A 24,982-nucleotide genomic window follows, 5' to 3' on the forward strand; every position below is an offset into this window, starting at 1 on the left:
ATTAGAAAGGTTAATGTTTTGCCAAGATGTGCAACATATAAAAAGTTTTTGTATTTGACAGTGCCCATTTAAAATAAAAACACATTTTACCCATGATCTATGAGGTTCACCCAAGCTTTAACATTGGGAATCTCATCCTCCATCCACACCTGGACACCATACATTAGAGGATAAGTGTTTACTACATCTTAGTGATCTATCTTTACTTATTGCTACCTGTGCTCTATCATTTAAATTTTTTTTTTAAAATATTAAATAAACTGGTGCCAGAAAGTTAAACAGATTTGTACATTACTTCTATTTAAAAATTTTAACCCTTCCAGTACTTATCAGCTACTGTATGTTCCAAAGGAAGTTCTTTTTGCCACGCGCAAAAATAGCCTCGCGCTATTAACCCTTCTGATGCGGCGCTCAAAGCTGAGCGCTGCATCAAAAGTGACAGTAAATGCTTCCCGGCTGCTCAGTCGGGCTGATCGGGGTCATCGCGATAAAATCGCGATGCCCCGATCAGCTACCCGGAGAGAAGAAGGTCCCTACCTTCTTCCGTCGGTGTCCCGGCTCTGATTGATTGCTCCATGCCTGAGTTACAGGCTGGAGCAATCAACCGCCGATTACACAGATTGTTGCCATGCAACAGCAAGGCAACAATCTGTGTATGCAATCAGCCATTGCAAGCTCATAGGTCCCTATAGGAGCTATGAGCTCGCAAAAAAAAGTGTAAAAAAAAAAAGTTAACCCTTTCAGGTATTCCCTTCTGAATTAAAAGTTTAAATCACCCGGCATTTCCTAGTAACAGAATTAAAACAGTGTATATAAAAGTAAACATATGTGGTATCACCGCGTGCGGAAATGTCCGAATTATAAAAATATACCGCTTTTAAAACCGCACGCTCAATGGCGTACGCGCAAAAAAAATCAGAAGTCCAAAATAGCGCATTTTTGATCACTTTTATACCACAAAAAAGTGATTGAAAAGTCTGATCAGAACAAAAATGGTACAGCTAAAAACTTCAGATCATGGCGCAAAAAATGAGCCCTCATAGCACCCTGAACACAGAAAAATAAAAAAGTTATAGGGCTCAGAAAATGACAATTTTAAACGTATAAATTTTCCTGCATGTATTTATGATTTTTTTCTGAAGTAATACAAAATCAAACCTATATAAGTAGGGTATCATTTTAACCGTATGGACCTACAGAATAAAGATAATGTGTCATTTTTACCGAGAAACGTACTGCGTAGAAACGGAAGCCCCCAAAATTTACAAAGTGGCGTTTTTTTCTTCAAGTTTATCGCACAATGAATATTTTTTCCGTTTTGCCGTGGATTTTTCGTTAAAATGACTGTCACTGTAAAGTAGAATTGGTGGTGCAAAAAATAAGCCATAATACAGATTTTTAGGTGCAAAATTGAATGGGTTACGATTTTTTAAAGGCAAGGAGGAAAAAACGAAAATGCAAAAACGTGAAATTGCTCAGTCCTTAATGGATTTTATATCCGTACAATAATCTGGTGACTTCTTTGTACATCTGCAATCATTAGGGCATTTTCTGGATTTTTAGTGTTCAGTACCTAATGTTTATGCTTAGAGACACATACCTCTTTTTGCTCTAACATACAGTCATGGCCGTAAATGTTGGCACCCCTGAAATTTTTCAAGAAAATGAAGTATTTCTCACAGAAAAGGATTGCAGTAACACATGTTTTGCTATACTCCATGTTTATACCCTTTGTGTGTATTGGAACTAAACCAAAAAAGGGAGGAAAAAAAGCTAATTGGACATAGCACCCTGGTTGGGTACCACTGCTTAAAAGGGGAACTCCTCTGGCAAGCTTTTTTGCTCATTGTCACACTAGTGCAAATCATATTTGGTGTGACAGTTGTGCAAAAAAAAAAAACATGCCTTTTTTGGCTGTTAAATAAAACCAGTCACTGTCAGTTCACGTCACAGTTGCCAAACCAAACTACAAAATTATTGGCACCCTTTCAAAAAAAAAAAAAAAAAAATGTATTGTTTCAAGCATGTGACGCTCCTTTAAACTCACCTGGGGCAAGTAAAAGGTGTGGGCAATATAAAAATCACACCTGAAAGCAGATAAAAAGGAGAACAGTTCACTTAGTCTTTGCATTGTGTGTCTGTGTGTGCCACACTAAGCATGGACTACAGAAAGAAGAAAAGAGAACTGTCTGAGAACTTGAGATCCAAAATTGTGGGAAAATATTAACAATCTCAAGGTTACAATTCCATCTCAGGAGATCTAGATTTGCCTTTGTCCACAGTGCGCAACATTATCAAGAAGTTTGAAACTCATGGCACTGTAGCTAATCTCCCTGGGCTTGGACTGAAGAGAAAAATTGACGAAATGTGTCAACACAAGATGGTCCAGATGGTGGATAAGCAGCCCCAAACAAGTTCCAAAGATATTCAAGCTGTCCTGCAGGCTCGGGGAGCATCAGTGTCAGCGCGAACTATCCATCGACATTTAAATGAAATGAAATGGTATGGAAACTGCTGACACAGAGACATAAAAAAGAAGACTACATTTTGCCAAAATGAACTTGAGTAAGCCAAAATCCTACTGGGAAAATGTCTTGTGGACAGATGAGACCAAGAAAGAGCTTTTTGGCAAAGCACATCATTCTACTGTTTACCAAAAAAAAAAAGTACACAGTACCTACAGTGAAATATGGTGGAGGTTCAATGATGTTTTGGGGTTGTTTTTCTGCCTCTGGCACTGGGTGCCTTGAATGTGTGCAAGGCATCATAAAATCTGAGGATTACCAACGGATTTTGGGTCGCACTGTACAGCCCAGTGTCAGAAAGCTGGGTTTGCATCCGAAATCTTGGGTCTTCCAGCAGGACAGTGACCCCAAATATATATTAAAAAGCACCCAGAAACGGATGGCAACAAAGCGCTGGAGAGTTGTGAAGTGGCCAGCAAGGAGTCCAGATCTAAATCCCATTGAACACCTGTGGAGAGATCTTAAAATTGCTGTTGGGAAAAGGTGCCCTTCACATGTATAGCAAAACATGTGTTACTGCAATCCGTTTCTGTGTGAAATACTCCACTTTCTTGAATAATTTCAGGGGTACCAACATTTACAGCCATGTCTGTATCTTTGGTATATTCTTGGCCTAACCTGGCTGTGAATTATGTATACTGTCATTTCTATATAGGAGCCATATTTATTGGATCATTTATTAGGTTTTGGTTATTTTGGTGACCTTCTTGTAGGGTTTGCTTTTCATTCTCCTTGATGAAGCCAACAAGACAGAGACAACACATTGGAGGATAAGGGGACCAGATTGGTATATATTTTTGTGTGTGCACCACTGACCACTAACACTTAGATTTGTTAGGGTGTTGCATCATTGTGGGTACTGAGAAGGGAGATTGTTTATTGTAAATGTTAGGGTAGGATGGGGTATTCATTAGTCTTGCATTTTCCCTGCATACCATTAAAGTGGTTCTCCACCATAAGGTGCTTTTAATATACATTGTCCATTTTAAATCTCCCGCTGGGATCCCAGATTGGCTCCTCAGTACCGGCAAGGTTGTGGACCATGCTGCCCGCTTCCCTGCTTAATAACTTCTGATCGGATCGGGTCTCAGAAGTGAGACCCGGTGCGATCAATCCCTCAGCCCCTGTACTACAACCCCCATCATGGAACAGAGTCTGATCCATGATGGGTATAGAAGTACAAACACTAATGTAGTCCTCCCCAGCCACCGGCAGACTCCTGCAGCCGGGAAATTACTACTCCAACCATGGAACAGACTTGTTTCCATGATGAGAGTAGTAGTAGTCCCACAACACTATAGGAGTATGCTGATGTCACCTCTTCTGAGCATGCTCAGATGTAATTACGAATATTTTAAACCCGAGTGAAAACGGATGACATTAAAGGTTCATCTGTTTGCCATAGACTTCAGTGTTAAAATTATGATGGCCGTGTTTTCTTCCGTGAAATAAACGGAAATGGGTGCAAACGGATGTAAACGGATTGTAACGTTTTTAATCCGTTTACAGTCTGCAAAACGGAACTGAAATGGGGATAAATAAACGGGGGCAAACGACCGTGTGAATGCATCCTTAAAGTGTTTTAACTTCTTTATTTTTATTTATTTTTTACATCATACATAAATAACCATTAAATGACATGTCTGTCAAAGAAACCTTCACATAAATATCATTTATTTTTTTGACTGATCATCATTTTATTTCTTATGTTGACAGGATTGCTGACCCGGACCAGCCAGTGCTTTGGTTAGATCAAATGCCAGCCCAGAGTCTTATCAGAGGATTCAACAACCACATCAATCTCATCCGGTAACTACAGAGCGGCAACATATTCACCAAATATATTAGAGCGTACTGGTTCATTAGACCTATAGATTAAGAATCAAAGCTCTGTTTATCTGTGGCACATATAATCTTATATGGATTGTCCCACTTTGCAGTATCCTAGTTTGCTTTTAGAGATATAATGTATTCACTTGCAATTCTATTTTGGTGCAGAGGTAAAATTGACATATGGAAACCATTTACTTTATTAAAGGTAAATTTTATTTTTAATTCTAACCACAATTTTATATGGCCTTATAAATGTTACTTGTACTTTCAAAATAATTTTAAAAACCTCTATGGTTTTGTTATATTAACCCTTCAAAGTGATGACATTTTAGTGCTCTCACTGCTTTTTTAAGCTCCTGTGTGGTACTGCAATGCCTCACTTGACTGAAACAATGCAGCAGAACCCTGCTGGTGCAAACTGCAGAACAGCTGAAGGAGCTGTGGCGCTTGAGTGGGTGCCCTGGACCCATCAAACAGTGGTGGAGGTGCCTATAAAGGGGTACTCCGGTGAAAAACAATTTTTTATTTTTTTTTATCAACTGGTGCTAAAACGTTAAACAGATGTGTAAATTACTTCTATTTAAAAATCTTAACCCTTACAATACTTATCAACTGCTGTATGCTCCACAGGTTATTTTCTTTTAGAATTTCCTTTCTGTCTGACCACAGTGCTCACTGCTGACACCTCTGTGCATGTCAGGAACTGTACAAAGCAGGATTGGTTTGCTATATGCATTTGCTCCTGCTCTGGACAGTTCCTGACACAGACAGAGGTGTCAGCAGAGAGCAGTGTGGTCAGACAGAAAAGAAATTTAAATAGCAAAGAACTTCCTCTGTAGTATACAGCAGCTGATAAGTACTGGAGGGATTAAGATTTTTAAATAGATTTACAAATCTGTTTAACCCATTAAGGACATGCGCCGTAAATGTATGGCGCTGTGCACCTCTTAGCGCACAGCGCCGTACATTTACGGCGCGGCTGTTATGTTAGCGCAGGAGCTGCACTCGCTTTATTCCCGGCGGGTCCCGGCGGCTGTCGGCAGCCGCGGACCCACCAGTAATGGTGGACATCAGCAATCGCGCTGATGTCTCCCATTAACCCCTTAGGTGCCGTGATCAATACAGATCACGGCATCTGTGGCAGTGCGCACTTATAATGGCTGATCTGATCGCCCGCAGGAATCAGATCAGCCAAGATGGCAGACAGAGTTCCCCTCACCTGCCTCCGTCCATCTCCCAGGGACCAGAGCAGAAGATCACAGATAATACTGATCAGTGCTATGCCCTATGCATATCACTGAACAGTATTAGCAATCTATTGCTAAAAGTGTAAAAAAAAATTAAAAAAAAGGGGAAAAATCCCCTCCCCCCAATAAAGTTTTTTTTTCCTATATTAATACATAAAAGCGTAAAAAAAGGTAAATAATAAACTTTTGGTATTGTTGCATGCGTTAATGTCCAAACTATAAAAATATAATGTTAATGATCCCCTACGGCGAGTGGCGTAAATGTAAAAAAAAGTCACAAATTTCAGCTTTTTTGTCACATGAAACTGCAATTTTTTTTTTTATAAAAAGCGATCAAGAAGTCACATATACGCAAATCTGGTACCAAAACAAACTACAGATCAGGGCACAAAAAATTAGCCCTCACACATCCCTGAATACGGAAAAATAAGGAAGTTACGGGTGGTCAAAATAGGGCAATTTTAAACATACTGATTTTGTAAATAAAAATGTATGTAACCATGGGTATAATTTAATCGTATTGGCCCAAAGAATAAAGAAAACATATATTTTTTACCTTAAAGTGTACAGTGCGAAAACGAACCCCCCCCCCCCCTCCCCACAATTTGCTAAATTATGATTTTTGTTTAAATTTCCTTACACACAATTTTTTGGGTTTACCATACATTTTAGGGTAAAATGAATGATGTCATTACAAAGTACAATTGGTCATGCAAAAAACAAGCCCTCATATGGGTCTGGGAATGGAAATGTAAAAGAGTTATGAATTTTAGAAGGCGAGTAGGAAAAAACAAAAACGCTAAAATAAAATTGGCTGCGTCCTTAAGGTGAAAATGGCCTGAGTCCTTAAGGGGTTAACTTTCTGGCACCAGTTGATTGCTTTCCACCGGAATACACCTTTTGAGTCTGACCCCTGCCAATCTAATATTAATGGCTTATCCCGAGGATAAGCTATACGTTTTCTAAGGCTGAATGGGAGATGTGCCATATACTAGAAAACAACACTGTCTAATGTATGGTATAATATTTCATTTCCTCAATTTCAGAGGTCAGGTCATCAACATGCGATATCTTAAATATTTTGAAAAGATTCTCAGTTTTATAAAAGATCGGATAATGATTTATCACAGGTAAATATTTATTTTATACATATAATTGTCCATTCTTAGAAATACATAAAATGTAATTATTTCCTTGCACACTTGTTTTATTTTAGTGCCAACAATCCTAGAGGTCTTTCAGAAGTTAGAGAAGCATTAGAAAAAGTTCAAAAGGTGGAAGACCTCTTGCCAATAATGAAGGTAATGTTACACCTATTGTTGCACCACAGGAATTTAAAGATACTGTATTGGAGCCAGCATTGCCATACTCCTTACCAGGCTGTAGGGTTACCAATTACAATAGCAGTTTAATATTATGGGCAATAACTAATATATTACATTCCAAATTAACCTTTTAATGACCACTAATATGCCTTTATACACCGGCTCAGTGGTCATTTAGTATTGAGAACATTCTATTTGTGGTGGGTGCTGGGTGTATCTTACAGCCGACACATGCCTGAAACTACTGGGTTCGACTTCAGTTAGTAGCGACCGTGGCATGTAGAGAGTGAACTAACAGGAACTCTACAGTCGGGGGTCTGATCGGCACCCCCATGACACAAATGCGGGTTGCAGATCTGTTACCATGGCAGATCCTTGGGCAGACTGTACTAAAAGAGCACCTCTTTAACTGATGAATACAACAGCATTGTATTGATTAGTATATTCTATGGACTGATACGCACCACTGATATTGGCATTATACCAAACGGACATCGGTACTAACTGCCCTCCCAAGGCTCGAACACATGGTTATAGGAAGATAACAGTCCACCACCTTCACACTTGAGACTAATCTATTGTATTGATTAGTTTAAAGGGGTATTCCAGGAAAAAACTTTTTTTATATATATCAACTGGCTCCAGAAAGTTAAACAGATTTGTAAATTACTTCTATTAAAAAATCTTAATCCTTTCAGTATTTATGAGCTTCAGAAGTTAAGGTTGTTCTTTTCTGTCTAAATCCTCTCTGATGACACCTGTCTCGGGAAACGCCCAGTTTAGAAGAGGTTTGCTATGGGGATTTGCTTCTAAACTGGGTGTTTCCCGAGACAGTTGTCATCAGAGAGGACTTAGACTGAAAAGAACAACCTTAACTTCAGAAGCTCATAAGTACTGAAAGGATTAACCCCTTAAGGACCGGGGGTTTTTCCGTTTTTGTATTTTCGTTTTTTTGCTCCTTGCCTTTAAAAAATCCTAACTCTTTAAATTTTGCACCTAAAAATCCATATGATGGCTTATTTTTTGTGCCACCAATTCTACTTAGTAATGACGTGAGTCATTTTGCCCAAAAATCTACGGTGAAATGGAAAAAAAATCATTTTGCGACAAAATTGAAAAAAAAAAACGCCGTTTTGTAACTTTTGGGGGCTTCCGTTTCTATGTAGTACAATTTTCTGTAAAAATGACACCTGATATTTATTCTGTAGGTCCATACGATTAAAATGATACCCTGCTTTTATAGGTTTGATTTTGTCGTACTTCTGGAAAAAATCATTGTGTGACAAAATAAAAAAAAAAACACAGTTTTGTAACTTTTGGGGGCTTTCGTTTCTACGTAGTACATTTTTCGGTAAAAATGACACCTTATCTTTATTCTGTAGGTCCATACGATTAAAATGATACCCTACTTATATAGGTTTGATTTTGTCGCACTTCTGGAAAAAATCATAACTACATGCAGGAAAATTAATACGTTTAAAATTGTCATCTTCTGACCCCTATAACTTTTTTATTTTTCCGTGTATGGGGCGGTATGAGGACTCATTTTTTGCGCCGTGATCTGAAGTTTTTTAACGGTACAATTTTTGCATTGATGGGACTTATTGATTTTTATTCATTTTTAAATGATATAAAGAGTGACCAAAAATGCACTATTTTGGACTTTGGAATTTTTTTGCGCGCACGCCATTGACCAAGCGGTTTAATTAATGATATATTTTTATAATTCGGACATTTCCGCACGCGGGTATACCATATATGTTTATTTTTATTTACACTGTTTTTTTTTTTTATTGGAAAAGGGGGGTGATTCAAACTTTTAATAGGGGAGGAGTTAAATGATCTTTATTCACTTTTTTTTTTTCACTTTTTTTTTGCAGTGTTATAGGTCCCATAGGGACCTATAACACTGCACACACTGATCTTCATCATTGATCACTGGTTTCTCATAGGAAACCAGTGATCAACGATTCTGCCGCATGACTGCTCATGCCTGGATCTCAGGCACTGTGCAGTCATTCGGCGGTCGGACAGCGAGGAGGCAGGTAGGGGCCCTCCCGCTGTCCTGTAAGTTGTTCAGGATGCCGCGATTTCGCCGCGGCTATCCCGAACAGCCCACTGAGCTAGCCGGCAACTTTCGCTTTCGGTTTTAGCCGCGATCGGCGCTGCACGCTATTAGAGGCGGGTCCCGGCTTCACTATGACACCTGGCCCGCCGTGATATGATGCGGGGTTACTGTGTAACCCCGCGTTATATCAGGAGAGCAGGACTAAGGACGTACCGGTACGTCCTTGGTCCTTAAGGGGTTAAGATTTTTTAATAGAAGTAATTTACAAATCTGTTTAACTTTCTGGAGCCAGTTGATATATATAAAAAAGTTTTTTTCCTGGAATACCCCTTTAAGCAATCTAATGATTGCTTATACAAGTCTCCTAGAGGAACTTCCATTATTTTTCAGTACATTTTATGGCAAAATGAAGGATGTCTGTAAAAGGTATAATTGGTCCCGCAAAAAATAAGCCATCATGTGGCTCTGTATGTGAAAAAAATATTATGGCAAAAATCAAAATCACTGACTGGGGAAGAGGTTAATATATCAGCGCACAGAATAGATTTGATATCCTTAGTGTTTATAATAACTGTTCTCTCTCCCTCCAATATAGTGGTATGAATTGGACAGTCAGATGCCTATGCCATGGCGATTTATGCAGTTAGTTTTATTCTTGGGATTGTTACTTGCAGGAATATTTAAAGAGATCATAAATCAAATCAAATTTTATCAGGATGAAATAAAATAATCTTCATGTTCATCTATAAAATTATAATACTTATATCTTACTTTTTGAAAGCAGTTAAACAGCAAAACAAGAGATGGGTTCACAGTGAACACAAAAGTTCCCAGCCTCAAAGATCAAGGGAAAGAATATGATGGATTCACAATAACTATAACAGGAGATAAGTAAGAAACACATTTCTGTATCTGAACCTCCTTTCATTTATCTTCAGAGAGGCATTCCTTTATTTTCAAGCTTACCTAATCTTTGTCTTTCCTCCCATGGTTAAGAACACATTATATCCGTAATCATGTCATATTATTGCAATGACTTGCTTCATTGTCGGCGTGTCTCTACATATTGTTTGTAAGGCGACTGTTTTAATAAGTATTTGCACCGTATTTTTCGCCATATAAGACGCTCCGGCATATAAGATGCACCCAATTTTAAAGCATGAAAATCTAGAAAAAAAAGATTCTGGCATGCCAGGAGTGGTAGTTTTGCAACATCTGGAGGTCCGCAGGTTGAAGACCACTGGTATAGGAGGTAATACTCCCCTTTCCCCGCCGCTCCGGACCCATCACCGCTGCCCTGGATGTCGCCCTACATTGCTGTCCCTGGGGTGTCCCCATCGCTCCGGAACGTCTCTGCTGCCGGGTAGTCTCGCTCTCCGTCGCTGCCATCACATCGCTACGCATGTGCTCTGTGCGCGACGACGTGGTGACGACGAAGGAGAGCGCCGGCCATGCAGGGGATCCTGGCACGGAGCAGACACCGAGGAGGCAGGTAAGGTCCCTCCCGGCTTCCTGTAAGCTGTTCGGGACACCGCGATTTCACTGCGGCGGTGCCGAACAGCCCGACTGAGCAGCCGGGTTAGTGTGATTTTCGCTTCAGACGCGGCGGTCAGCTTTGACATCACCGTAATCGGTGATGTCCTGTATTAGCCGCGGGTCCCGGCCGTTGATGGCCGCAGGGACCACCGCGAAAGGACGGGTTTTAATGTGTATTTGCTGTATAAGATGCACCAACTCCCCCCCCCCCCCCCCCCCCCCCCCCAGTTTTGGGGAAGAAAAAGTGCGTATTATACAGCGAAAAATACGGTAATTCAATTAACAATTTTGGAGCATTGTACCCATACTTCTGTTATTTACCCTAGAAATATGTGAATAAATTGACAAACTTACTTTATGCTACATAAACAAATCAGCCACAACATTAAAGCTTAATACCGGGTAGGTTGCCCTCCCAAATTACAGAAACAGCATTGCTGATGCTGCTATGTTGCTTATACAACTCACACTATTAGCTTTTTGAGTCAAAAGAAGAAGAAAAACTGCCTAGGGCCACGTTCACATGGATGGATCCGCAGCATACTTTACGCTGCAGATCCGCTGATGATGGAGGCACAATGTAGGGGTCCATCTGTGTCTACTTATCACAAGATAATCAATGTTATCCACAGGGATAGCTAAAATGAGTTGGCTCCAGACACTCCATCACTGCACATATTACATTAATGCAAATCATAGTTAATTTTTTCAGAATTTCGTCGTTCTTTGTGTTGTTTCTCATAGTGGTTTGAGGTTATTTCCCCCAATTTCCTGCATTAAACCAGCAGATAACTGTGGGATTTTCAATTGTTTTGGGACCAATAGTAAAACATTAGATCTAACTGCTATAAAGATATATTAAGAAAAGAATCTGCACAGTACTTTGACCCTATTTAGATGAAAAATAAATAAAAAAAGATGTTCCAGAGCAGACATTCACTTTAAGGCTATGGTCCCACTAAGTTATTTGAACCATATTTTAGCTTTAAAAAATTGCTGTTTTTCATGCAAAAAGATGGCTGAAAGTTTCTACTGTTCTTACCGTTTGGTCCATTTTATTTTATTTTTTATTTCTTGTAAAAATACTCATTTACATTTTGCAAAAGAGTGAAAAACATTTTTAAAAAAATGTACATAAACCACTGAAAAAAGTAGCTTTTTACATTCAACTTTATTGTAAACTTTAAAAACAGCTTAAAATGATTGTGTGTGAAGAGAACTCCCGTAAAGGACTTCTTTCAACATGAGACTACCTGTTGATCTTGCTCTGATTTTTTAAAACCTGTCAACCCCTGCTCCAGTGCCGTGCAGAATACGCAGAAGGGGGGGCTTGCAGTGGCCAGACCATTTCACGATCAGACGCTTATCTTTTGGATAGGGTATAATAGGTCAGAAGGCTCCCAGTGGCTTTCGCCTGCTTCACCAGCCTTAATTGTTAGATCTTCCTCTGTTTGGCTATGGGAAGTGATCTAGCAATCAAGGCTGGTTGGATGGGAATAAGCTGCCAGGGACCACCCCAATGACACGTGGTTCTGGCAGCATAAAAAAAGGTTCTCTTTCAATTCATATTCTTACTATTTAGCTTCCAAATATATAGAGAATTAAATTGATTATTTTTTATCTATTAAAAATACTTAAGTAAATGGGGATTGTCGATAGTAAGAAACATATAGCTAGTGGTCTATTATCTTTTTTTTTCCGTGATGGCCGGAGGTTCATGAATTTTCTGTATTGTCAATGCAGAGAGGAGGGGTAAGCCAACACCAGACAACTATCTTTCTGAGAACAAAGAAGTTGGACACTTGAAGTCCAACATGCCCAAATCCTCTGTCTTCCAACATCATTTGTTGGGGGAGAGTTAGGATGTCTCTATACACTGTACTCTGTATATTTTTAACTAAAGTGTATGAGGACTTTAAGAGGGTATTCACTCAGCTTTTTTTTTTTATTAGATAACAAATACAAACCAAGATTTGTTTAATAGCTGAACATTTTGGTTTCAGGAAACATGCCCAAGCAAGTTATTATATTGATGCCATATTTTTTCCAGGCCAAGCAAAGGGTTTTTTAATGGAATTTCCTTGTAATCTTAATTTCTGAATTTTACATTTCAGCACAAGTTTAAAAAGGAATTGCTTACAAGCTCTGCAGGCTTGCCTAACTAAAACAAAACATGGCTCCAACAAGGGAGTTATCAGTGAAATCAATCGAATAGATTTTATGGCTCGGTTCACACACCGTAAAAAAGTATATGGTTAATCTGACCTAAAATATGTACGTAAATCTGTCATTAAATCCGTTTTCGTTCTTGATTTTGGTGCAGATTTGCACGGCATTGCACTCATTTCAATCTTCGGTGAAAATATTTGGCATTGCCCCAAAGTCTGGTAAAAACATAAACAAAATAGAAAGGCTATAAAAAGAAAACCTATGGGTAGACCAGGAAATAGAAAACAAAATAATATGCCTTGAAAATTAGAAAATGCACAAAAAAAACTAATAGGACAATTTACACCTAACTGTAAGAAATCGTCTGGTTGAAATTAGATTTACATGTAGAAAAGCCAAAAAAACAGCACAAACTCCTAAACAAAAGAGAAGAAGATTACAGTGGACTAAAGGAGAACAATAGTGGAGTGTGGAGGATTAGATGAGATTGATTTTCAATGATGAATCATCAGTCTGCATTGACAAAGTGGAGGATGCTGGAACTATTGGCTGGTGCTGGTCTAATAAACATATAAAGAAGATGATACCTGACCAAAACAATCACATCTCCCCACACATTTATCAAATTGAGATGCCATAAAAGGAGAAAGGATCAGCATGGATGGCAATTATTACCTCAGCAGTCAATGCATAGAAACATTTTCCTACAGAAAGGCATATCCACTTAAAGGGGTTCTCCCTTGTTTATACTGTTTTTTGTTATTATGTTTGTGTGTTATGTGTGTATAAGTATGTGTTTTTTTAGATGTGTTGTGATTATGTATATATGTATTTTCTTACCTTTTGTGAAGATCCGGAAGCTGGCCCCTTTTTCTTCCAGTAGCTTGCTGTGTAACCTCGGCCTCCGCCATGTTGTGTTCGGTAAGTGGGATGTCGGGGGGTGTGTTCTTGCTTCTGTCCTTTCCATCTTCTGACATCCGAAGCAAATCTTTTCTTCCTGTTTCTTCTGTGGCTCAGCGATGAATCTGTGGCCTCTTCCGGCGCATGCGCAGGTTTTTTTTTTTTTTTTTAACCGATAGTTTTTTTTGTCCAATCGACAAACTGTCTGCGCTTGCGCGAAGCTACGCTATTAGCGTAGACCTAACGTACGCTACACTTGCGCATGCGCAGACAGTTTGTCAATTAGACAAAAAAAAATTTATTGGTAAAAAAAAATTTAAAAAAAATACTTGCGCATGCGCCGGAAGAGGCCGCAGATTCGTCGCTGAGCCACGGAAGAAACAGGAAGAAAAGATTTGTCTCGGACGTCAGAAGATAGGAAGGACAGAAGCAAGAACACACCCCCCCGACATCCCACGTACCGAAAACAACATGGCGGAGGCCCAGGTACACAGCAAGACACTGGAAGAAAAAGGGACCAGCTTCCGGATCTTCACAAAAGGCAAGAAAATACATATATACATAATCACAACACACATAAAAAAAACACATACTTATACACATATGACACACAAACATAATAACAAAAAACAGTATAAACAAGGGAGAACCCCTTTAATAACATTGCCAAAAAAAACAGACCCCAGATCTCAGTTCACTTTATTAATGGTTGAACTTAGAACTTGCAACAGACACCCACTACTAATGACAGAAATTGTTTATCACGCTGATGTCAGTCATTTAAACCCTTTCAAATGCTGCGGACACAGCATTTAAAGGGTTTAATGACTAGTGACATTTCTGTCGGGTGTCTGACCAGAACTCCTCCAACGTGATTGCAGGGTGCCGATTAGTTACTATTGCAGCTGGAGGCCTTTACTTTCTCTGTGTCTGCCATAGTCTGCCTCAGGCAGGCTAAACTTATCCACTCAACACCAAAGCATTGCATAGGTGAGTATAAGCAATTTAATGATTGCTTATTAAAGTCCTCTAGGAGGGGGGGGGGGTTACAAATTTAATTATTACAGTATAATAATAAATTAAATTAAAAAAATAATGTTTAAAATTACTTCCCATAATAAAAAAAATGAAATCTCCCCCTTTCTCATTTATCACATATCATATGTGAGGTAAGAAAACAACAAACATATGGAATTGCTGCATGCGGAATTGTCAGAGCTATTGAAATATAACGTTATTAATCCCACATGGTGAAAAGCATAAATGGAAGAAAAATGCAATGCCAAAATTGCAGATTTTTTGTTAAATTGTATGCCAGAAACAACTACCAATCACAAAAATGTAGTCCTCATATGTAGATGGGGGAAAAAAAGTTATGGAGGGCAGAATAAGGCAACTTTAAGAATATTTATTTTTGGGGGGAAAAGTTTTACATTTTTAAAGACAGTAAAATAAAACAAAAGCTTTATAAATTGGGTATTGTTGTAATCTCACTGACCCACAAAATACAGGGAACATAATTTTTACTATAACTATAACTAACTTGCATGGCCTAAAAACGAAAACCTTCCCTAATTTTATTTCCTGTTTTAACATACATTTTATGGGTAAATAGAGCTGTCATTAGAAAGTACAATTGGTCCTTCAAAAAAATAAAAACAAGCCCGCTGTGAAGTAAACAAACTGGGTGACCATCCCAAAGTGTGGGAAGTTAAGCCAGTGGTTTTAAAGGGTACCTCTCATCAAAAAAACTTTTGATATATTATAGATTAATGTATGCAGAATAACTTTACAATTGCATGTTGTAAAAAAATATGCTTCTTTCTATTTAATTTTCCACTTTGAAGAAATGACCACTAGTCCTGGCAGCAAGCATTTCAGACTCATGCTGGAGTCCTAAACACTACGAGCTGCCAGTCTGCTTTGTTCACAAAGGAGAACACTCAGACCTGCCAGCCTGCTTTGTTCACAGCCTGTTTGGCTGTGAACAAAGCAGGCTGGCAGCTCTGAGTGTTTAGGACTCCAGCATGAGTCAGAAATGCTTGCTGACAGGACTGATCGGGAAAAATACAATAGAAAGAAGCATATTTTTCATTAACATGCTATTGGAAAGTTATTCAACATTCATTAATCTAAAATATATCAAAAGTTTATTTGATGAGATGTACCCTTTAAGAGTTTAAAGAGGTATTCCCATTTAAAAAAGTAATAACATATTGCTGGGATCCAGAGCAATCTTGAAACAAATGGGCCACAGTGATATTGTCATGTTGTGTCCCTATATCTGTTTAGCAGTCCTCCGCAGGCAGTCAGACCACCCACTGAACATAAAGTTCAGGCATATCCCAGTGATGTGCCATCCTCACTGTTATCCCCCTATCCCCCCCAAGCAGTATCGTGGGTCACATCACTTATTTTAAGTACAGAAGATTAAATGGATGGAAACAGAATGCCAACCTCACTGGAATATAAAACTGTAGTTTAAAAATAATAAAACATTTTGGTAAGTATTTTTTACAAAATAGTGTGACCTTACTCACGCATAATCTCATTTTTAAAACACGAAAACATTACATCGCCAAAAAATCTGTTAACGAGCCAGAGCAGTTTTCCCTCTAAAGCCATTTAAAAGGGTACTCCGGTGGAAAACTTATTTTTTTATTTTTTTTATTTATTTTTTTTAAATCAACTGGTGCCAGAAAGTTAAACAGATTTGTAAATTACTTCTATTAAAAAAATTTAATCCTTCTAGTATTTATTAGCTGCTGAATACTACAGGGGGAATTATTTTCTTTTTGGAACACAGAGTTCTCTGCTGAATCACGAGCACAGTGCTCTCTGCTGACATCTCTGTCTATTTTAAGAACTGTCCAGAGTAGTAGAAAATCCCCATAGAAAACATATGCTGCTCTGGACAGTTCCTAAAATGGACAGAGATGTCAGCAGAGAACACTGTGGTCATGTCAACAGAGAGCTCTTTGTTCCAAAAAGAAAACAATTTCTTATAGAAGTCATTTACAAATATGTTTAACTTTCTGGCACCAGTTGATTTAAAAAAAGAAATAAATAAAAAAACAGTTTTTCCACCGGAGTACCCCTTTAAAGCCTGATAGATGCCCTAATGGTTCTTAATGATTCCCTACTTTTATTGATGTAGTTATATCTTTCTTGATTTCCATTTGTAATGTTTTGAATGCTCTTTTTCAGAATTGGAAATATATTATTTTCCGTGGAAACACAGACAACAGAGGAGAGGACGCAGTTGTACCATGCAGAGATTGAGGCTCTTTATAAGGATCTTACAGCAAAAGGAAAAGTCTTAGCACTTTCTACAGAACTGGGAGTGAGTTGAATATATTGGTTTTCAGGAATTATCATTTATTCTGACCTGTCTGATTTAGTAAAAACTTGCATTCCTAAAATATAACTATTCTGGGAGAAATATATGAATATATAGACACTTTGGTGTTACCGTTCCCTTTTACAAGAGACCCAGATAAGAGAGGATCAATCTGTGTAGGGACACCCGGTTATACAGGGTGATACTGATTCCAACACGGTTTACGCTGTCACCCACACAATTACCTTGTACTAGTAGGTTAGTGCAGGTGATGATGGTGACTAGGGTTGCCACCTGGCCGGTATTTTACTGGCACAGCCGGTATATTGGCCACCCTGCCATTTTTTTATATTGAAAATACCGGCTATGCAATGGCCGGTATTTATCCAACCAATCCTCCAACTCCCAAAATGTGGCACCATATACTATACCAGTTTTTCCTAACCAGAGCGGCTCCAGCTGTTGCAAAAGTACAACTCCCAGCATGCCTGGATAGCCTCTTACAGCAGTGTTTCCTAACCAGAGTGCCTCCAGCTGTTGCAAAACATCTCCCAACATGCCTGGATAGTCTATTACAGCAGTGTTTCCTAACCAGAGTGCCTCCAGCTGTTGCAAAACTACAACTCCCAGCATGCCTGGATAGCCTCTTACAGCAGTGTTTCCTAACCAGGGGTGCCTCCAGCTGCTGCAAAACTACAACTCCCAGCATGCCTGGATAGCCTCTTACAGCAGTGTTTCCTAACCAGAGTGCCTCCAGCTGTTGCAAAACAACTCCCAGCATGCCTGGATAGTCTATTACAGCAGTGTTTCCTAACCAGAGTGCCTCCAGCTGTTGCAAAACTACAACTCCCAGCATGCCTGGATAGCCTCTTACAGCAGTGTTTCCTAACCAGAGTGCCTCCAGCTGTTGCAAAACAACTCCCAGCATGCCTGGATAGCCTCTTACAGCAGTGTTTCCTAACCAGAGTGCCTCCAACTGTTGCAAAACTACAACTCCCAGCATGCCCGCTTGTCCGGGTATGCTGGGAGTTGTAGTTTTGCAACAGCTGGAGGCACCCCTGGTTGGGAAACGCTGACCTATACTATATACTACTATATAGTCCAACATGCTGGGAGTTGTAGTTTTAATTTGGGGCAGCTGCTGAGCCACAGGCTGTATCAGGGCATGCTGGGAGTTGTAGTTTGTAACTAAATGTAACTCCTGAATTTAATTAAAAAAAAATTGATAAAGAAGTCACATCAAAACAAAAATGGTACCGTTAAAAACTACAGATCGGGGCGCAGAAAATGAGCCCTCACACAGGCCCGTATAAGGAGAAATGAAAAAGTTTTAGGGGTCATAATAGGGCAGAATTTTCACCCCCCGCATATGTGTATCCTGTGATGTTACGCATATATAATTATGCAAATTACCATGGCCGGTATTTTTTGGCAAGAAAGGTGGGAACCCTAATGGTGACAGATTCCATGTATTACCGGGAGAGCCTACCTGTCCCCTTTAACCTCTCCACACACACATTTTAACTTGGTTTCCCTTTTGATCTATTGGCTGGGGATACTTTTCCAAATGCTTTAGTTGATTCTATGTTTTGGAGTCTGTGCCAATGAGTTGGTTATTGCAGAACTGTGGAAGATTTCAGCTGTCTGTAGTCTCAAGGTGACTGGAAGGTACTGTCATATTTATAGACCTGCATACATTTCAGCTTTGTGCAGATCTGCTTTCATTGTGTATTTTAATGCACTAAATCCCTATCAATGCAGAAATGAAATAAGGCCTTCTTATATGAATCCCAGAAAATATGCTCTTTAAATGTCAAAGCAATTATTACGTTTGTCTGCCGATGCGATGTGTTAACTTTGTGTTAACCAGTCAATTCCTGTGAAGCTGTACAGCAATAATGTATTGTCTATGAAGCTATTAACCTTGCTCTTACAAATCCATCACTGATGCTTGGAATGTTTCCTTCCTTTGGTTTGTAGGAGGCAGATGTTGTATGTGAACTGATTCTGTCATTGGTGTATTATTTCTACAATTTAATGCCGCTCTCCAGGGGATCCAGGTCAGTGTCATCCATCATTAGAAAATATTTGTAGTATAAAACGCATTTTTCACAGAAGCAGGAAAGAGATGGTAGGATGTGGGAGGATGGAGAAAATTGTGTAAGCTATGGAAGCTTCACCTTGTCTTTCAAATGGAGACTAAGAGTCTGTTCAGAAGTAATGTAATAGATGTATATATGTGTATATAGCTTACTATGTTTATATGTAAGAAAATGTTCAGTTAGGAACCCCTGTCCCCCTAATGTCATTCTGCTCCTTCCTGTCTGGCCCACACCATCGTGTAGAGGAAACTGTGAGCCACGAGGATAATGCTCATCCCCCATTCTACTCTCTGTTATTTGCACACTCCCTATATGCTAGAACATCCCACTAGTGAGGGTGGGAACTTATGTTAATTACAGAGGTAATAAAGCCAAGTAAAGGACTGAATAAAGGGTGGAAGCATTTGAAACCGACATGGCTCTGTTTGATTTACTTCGCTATACTTCGGTATATACATTCTGTATACGGATTTGGCTGGGAGTAAGATGTATAATAGAATCCACTTCAGTAACAATAATATTACACTACTGACCGACAGATCCACCACTAAATCCATGCTGTTATGATCTATTCAGGATAAGTATCATGAAGAAAAATCTTATCCTCTATCCCAGTGGTCTTCAACCTGTTGACCTTCAGATGTTGCAAAACTACAACTCCCAGCATGCCCGGACAGCCAACGGCTGTCCGGGCATGCTGGGAGTTGTAGTTTTGCAAAATCTTGAGGTCCACAGGTTGAAGACCACTGCTCTATCCAAAGGGGATGGAAATAATGGTTTTCTAGCATCCAGGCCTCTCAATTCCACTTTAGAGAGAAACTGTTTCCTTTTTCAAAATTTTTGTTCTAGATCGCGGGAGGTCCGAGCGTTGGGGCCGCCAGCGATCGGCTCTTTAGAGCCCCGGCTCTCCATCACAGGGGCGCGTCACAAGCCCCGCCCGAAGCGGGGGGCTGCCACACCCCCTCTATGGGAGAGCCGAAGATTGCCGAAAGGCTCTCCCATAGAGCTATATGGAGGGGGCGTGGCGGCTCACACTTTGGGCAGGGGTTGTTATGCGCCCCTGTGATGGAGAGCCGGGGCTCCAAACAGGAGATCGCGGGGGGTCCCAGCGCTCGACCACCCCCCACCCCCCCTCGCGATCTAAAACTTATCCCCTATTCTTCAGATAGGGGATTTATTTTATTTTTATTTTTTTTTTCATGATACTTATCCTTTTAAATTTCCTCAACATTATGTTTAGAATATTTATTAATATAATGCTGTTATATTTGTATACGCTGTGAGTGTGATTTGTTATACTTCATACAATGACAGTGAATTGTACCATAGTGGAATTTTATTTAATATGCATGGTTCATTTTAGATCCAACAACAGAAATTTTGCAGCAAATGATCGGGGAGATTTATCAAACCTTGTGCAGAGGGAGAGTGGTGCAGTCACCCATAGCAACCAATCAATTTTTTTATTTATTTTTTTTTTTTTTAAAGGAAAGCTGGAATCTGGTTGCTATGGGCAACTGCACCACTGTTCCTCTGCATGAGTTTTTGATAAATCTCCCCCAATGTGTGAATGAAGTCCCAACCTAAGTGTCCATTGTTCCCTGTTGGGAAGAGGCTGGCTCTGGTAAAGTGAAAGCTGAGCTGTGATTGGTTGTTAGGGGCAAAATCTCTCCAGTTTTTCTCTGAAACATTTTAATAAATCAGGGCCAATATGTCTGCACCCTCCGATCTGAGAACCTCCATATACGTTTTACATACCAGCCAACCAACGCTGATGGGCCCAAAAATTTAGAAAAAAAACATTCCTAGAGACAAACGTTTATGAAAACTGCTCTAAACAGTGTGTGAACATAGCCGTAGAGCTTTATTTATTTATTTATTTATTTTTAGCTTCTCCTGGCATATGCATTTAACGTAAAGAAACAAAATTTAAAACATCTGCACCAGAAAATTTTTTTCAATATAAAACATATACCATTAGGACACCGTTTCAGTATACTTTGTGTCTTTGTGAACATAGCCTGTTATGTGATACACTTTTACTAGTTGTTGGGTGAAAGAGGTTTTCTGAGATGTCAATATATTGGGGGCTCATCCTTAGGATAGGCCATCCATATCAGATCAAGTGGATAGGCCCATGCTGCCCAAGTATGTACATCAGCTGATGGTCCATCCCCAGGATATAGAAGCTAAACCATCAGGGATTACTGAGCGATGTGAGGATACATTTTAAGGCCGAGTTCACACACAGTATTTTGGTCACTTGTTTTACCAAAACCAGGAGTGGGTACACAGAACACAGAAAGCGGTGCAAATATTTCCAATATAGTTTTTTTCTGTTTTGGATCAACAGCTGGTTCAGGTAAAATTACTGACACAATTGTAATACTGTGTGTGAATCCAGCCTCAAACAGGGTGTACCTAGGGGTTGGTATGAAGTTCATCTGTTAAAGGGGTACTCCACTACCCCAGCGTTCAGAAAAAAAAATTCCGAGCGCTGGGTGCGGGCTGCGGGGGTCGTGACGTCACGGCCATGCCCCCTCATGACGTAATGCCACACCCCCTCAATGCAAGTCTATGGGAGGGGGCGTGGCAGCCACCACGCCCCCTCCCATAGATTGCATTGAGGGGGTGTGGCATGACATCATGAGGGGCATGGTGTGACGTCATGAGGGCACTGTGAACGCTGGGGCAGTGGAGTACCCCTTTAATATGCTGTGTGTGTGTGTGTGTGTAAATAGTCTCTGTAAAAGTGACTGTCCATACAGAATGATCATTCGGTTTCCTTGTATACCCAACTTAAAACCAGTAAATAGTCATTTTGGCCAAAAGCAAACTGCTGATTATAGGGTTGATGTAGGAACAAACTTCACCTTCCTCCTCTAGCTTCCTGTCTTCTAGCATTGCTGAAAAGGGAAAGACTAGTGTAACTATTTCCAGTAAATCATTGAATATCTTTTTAGGAGTCTTTATGTCAATTCTTTATTGTTTCTCAGTATGGGACATTCTAGTCTCTTTGAATGACTAATGTACCAAAGGGCAAACATAGTCAAAGTATGAAATATTGTCTAACAAGGGGGCACGTCCTGCAGTATAGAACATTGTGATCCTGATGCTGATCCTGTTATCAGTTCTAAGAAATATAATAAACAGCTGCAAACAGCTGGAAGCGTGTTTCTGAATTTCTGTGTACTCACTCAGCAGTCCAGAATATTGGCATCAGAAAAGTGTGTGTATGAGAGGGCATTGGGGGGGTCCAGCAGCTGGCCCTATGTGAGTGTGGAGGTCCTGGTACTGACTGGGCCCATTTCTCTTTGCAAAAGTAACTTCAAGGTATCTCCACTTTGGGATCAATGAGGCATTTTAAAGATAAAAAGGCCCCTGCCTCCTCTAATATCTTCCCTGCAGAAGCTGCCTGCTTAGTCAGTCATTGACTGCATCGGTGACCTGCCTCATCCAGTGATTGGCCGAGCAGGCAGATCCTGCTCACACATTGCAGGAAGCTGCGGGTACCAGGTGCCATTGGAACTGCAGGGGATTGGGGAGGGTGTGTATGGTGTTTATTTTTAAAGCACCCAGAGCCAATTTAAAAAGAAATAATGATTTGATCACCTTTTAAAGGGTCTTCTCCCGAAGGACACTTGTCACCAAGCTGCAGAATAGGTGATAAGGGTCAAATTGCTGCCCCCCCTCCTCCCAATTACAAAAACTGTTTTCCTGTGTCCTTCTGGTTGAATGGAGCATTGGTTCAAATTGTGCACTATTGCTTTATCCAACATTGGTCTGCATAAGATGGCTGATCAGCTAAGTAACTAGCTTCAGCAGTTCCATAGAGTTAAATGGAGTGACCGCTTCTCAGTACAACCAGGAGAACACAGGATTTCATGAGTGGGGGTCCCAGTGGTTGTACCCAACCTAAGAGTGTCCCTTGTTGGAGAACCCCTTTATTTCCATACAACTTAAACTGATCTTTTTGTTGGCAAACTGAGCTGATCCAGGCTTTTCTAGTTTATTTTCTACTATTCACATAAGAATGGTTAATACCATGTAGCTTACATGAAATTTGTAATATATACACAGTTTATCTGATGGATGTGATATTCAAAGATCTGTGATTTTATTACTGTAACAATGTTATTTTAGGAAATGTTTTCTTCCAGTTTAATGTTATTTTTTCCTCCTCCTTAGTGTGGTTGCCTATTCTGTAATTATGGGCGCTTTAATGGCCAGTGGTAAAGAGGTTTCAGGGAAGATTCCTAAAGGAAAGGTATGTTTCCACACTATTCATTTTATGACCACAAATGGAGTTTCTACTTTTACATTTAAGAGCTCTGTTTGGCCACTTAGAGTATATCCACACAGGAAAAAACACAAAAAGCATGAATATAGCGCTGAAAAAAAGTGACATGTTACTTTCTTAGCATGGTTCCACTTGGAAGCTTACATTGAAATCAATGAGAGCGTGAAAAAAAAAAACATGAACAAACACATCCCCTATTCTGCACTATATAAGAAAAAAAATCTATTAGTTCTTCTTTTAAAGGGGTTGTCCAGGAATCAAAAAACTGACCTATTTTATTTCAAAGACTGCTCCCTGTTTGTCTCCAGGTTGGATGTGGTTCTACAGCTCAGTTTCATTAAAGTGACTGGTGCCAAGTTGGAATACCACACCCAAAGTGGAGACAGAAAGGGAGCGGTCTTTGAAAGAAAATCGGTCTGTGTTTTGATTCCTGGACAACCCCTTTAAGGCTGGTGCTTATGAGCTCTGTCATTTTGTTTTTAGCTGGTGGATTTTGAAGCCATGACAGCACCAGGATCAGAAGCATTCAGCAGAACTACCAAAAGCTGGATGAGTCTAAGAAGGTAAATGGAAAAACAATTTATTAAAGTGTGTATCATTTGAAAAAAACTCAGTCTAAAGTGTTCATTCCTCCCACCTTTATGGATAGTAAGACCCAGGAGAAGCACGCTACTGAGCGCTTCTTTTCCCAGCTTGCTGCAGGAGATGGGCTCTGTAGGCTTACTATGAAATCGGTCTTCTGCACGGAGACTGTTAGGGAAGCGTTCAGCCACGCACTTCTTCTGGCTTTTTCCTCATGATTGGTGGGGTGGGGGGGCACCCAACTCCCGATTAATCAGAACTTTTGACATCTGTGACGTGACTAAAAAAAAAAAGTCCAACAGCACAAAATAAGGGTACCCTGCAACATCAGCAAAAATACTCAAAAAAATTAGTTTTTTATTCAGTTTATAGTAGAAAAACACTTTTTAAAAGGGCATGTGCTAGGGGTCTGTCTCAGCTTAGGCCATATGCTTGAAAAAAGGCCTATGTTTTTTTTTTTGTTTGTTTAGTTTTTTTTAAATATAGGTCTCTGTGACGTGTCAAAAGATTGTAAAATTATATAATGCTTTAAAGGGGTACTCCAGGATTTAAATATTTTTTTTTAAATCCTGCCAAGAATGCTGAAAGAAAAAAAAAAAAAACCCGGACTTACCCTGCACCACTTCCCCAGTATCCTGCTCCCACCCTCTGCTGCTGTCCTCTTCCTGGTTTCCGAGGGTTGATTCATCATAGTGCAGCTCAGCTAATTGCCAGCCTTGGTGGTGTCCCACATCAGCCAGTGGCCGATCTGGGTCATCACCAAGGCCAGCAATTAGCTGAGCTGCACTATGATGAGTCAACCCTCAAAAACCCTGCTAAGCCGCAGTGTTACATATTGAGCCCCAGGAAGAAGGCCGGGGTCGGGGCTCTATAAATCACACTGACAATTAGCCGAGGTGGGACATCGCTGTGACTGGCGATTAGCTGACCCCAGAAAGATGACTGCAGCGGAGAACAAAACAGCAATACAAACATGAGCTCCCCCTATTGGTGGAATATATAAAAGAGATCTATACAGATATGTTATTGTGTACATAATACTAATGCATGACAAT

At 39.9% G+C, this 24,982-nt stretch overlaps 1 protein-coding gene across 1 annotated transcript in view; it reads left to right on the plus strand.

The window, feature by feature from the left end:
* Nucleotides 1-24,982, plus strand: part of TTC13 (tetratricopeptide repeat domain 13) — an 87,059-nt gene that overhangs the window by 59,746 nt on the left and 2,331 nt on the right. The window contains exons 15-22 of the mRNA XM_056567365.1: nt 4,242-4,334; nt 6,652-6,735; nt 6,822-6,906; nt 9,783-9,889; nt 16,811-16,946; nt 18,924-19,003; nt 23,234-23,312; nt 23,829-23,908. Of these exons, the coding sequence (XP_056423340.1) occupies nt 4,242-4,334; nt 6,652-6,735; nt 6,822-6,906; nt 9,783-9,889; nt 16,811-16,946; nt 18,924-19,003; nt 23,234-23,312; nt 23,829-23,908 (744 nt within the window). The remainder of the gene's footprint in view (nt 1-4,241; nt 4,335-6,651; nt 6,736-6,821; nt 6,907-9,782; nt 9,890-16,810; nt 16,947-18,923; nt 19,004-23,233; nt 23,313-23,828; nt 23,909-24,982) is intronic.

Source organism: Hyla sarda, chromosome 3, assembly GCF_029499605.1.
Source record: "Hyla sarda isolate aHylSar1 chromosome 3, aHylSar1.hap1, whole genome shotgun sequence".
Taxonomy (NCBI): domain Eukaryota; kingdom Metazoa; phylum Chordata; class Amphibia; order Anura; family Hylidae; genus Hyla; species Hyla sarda.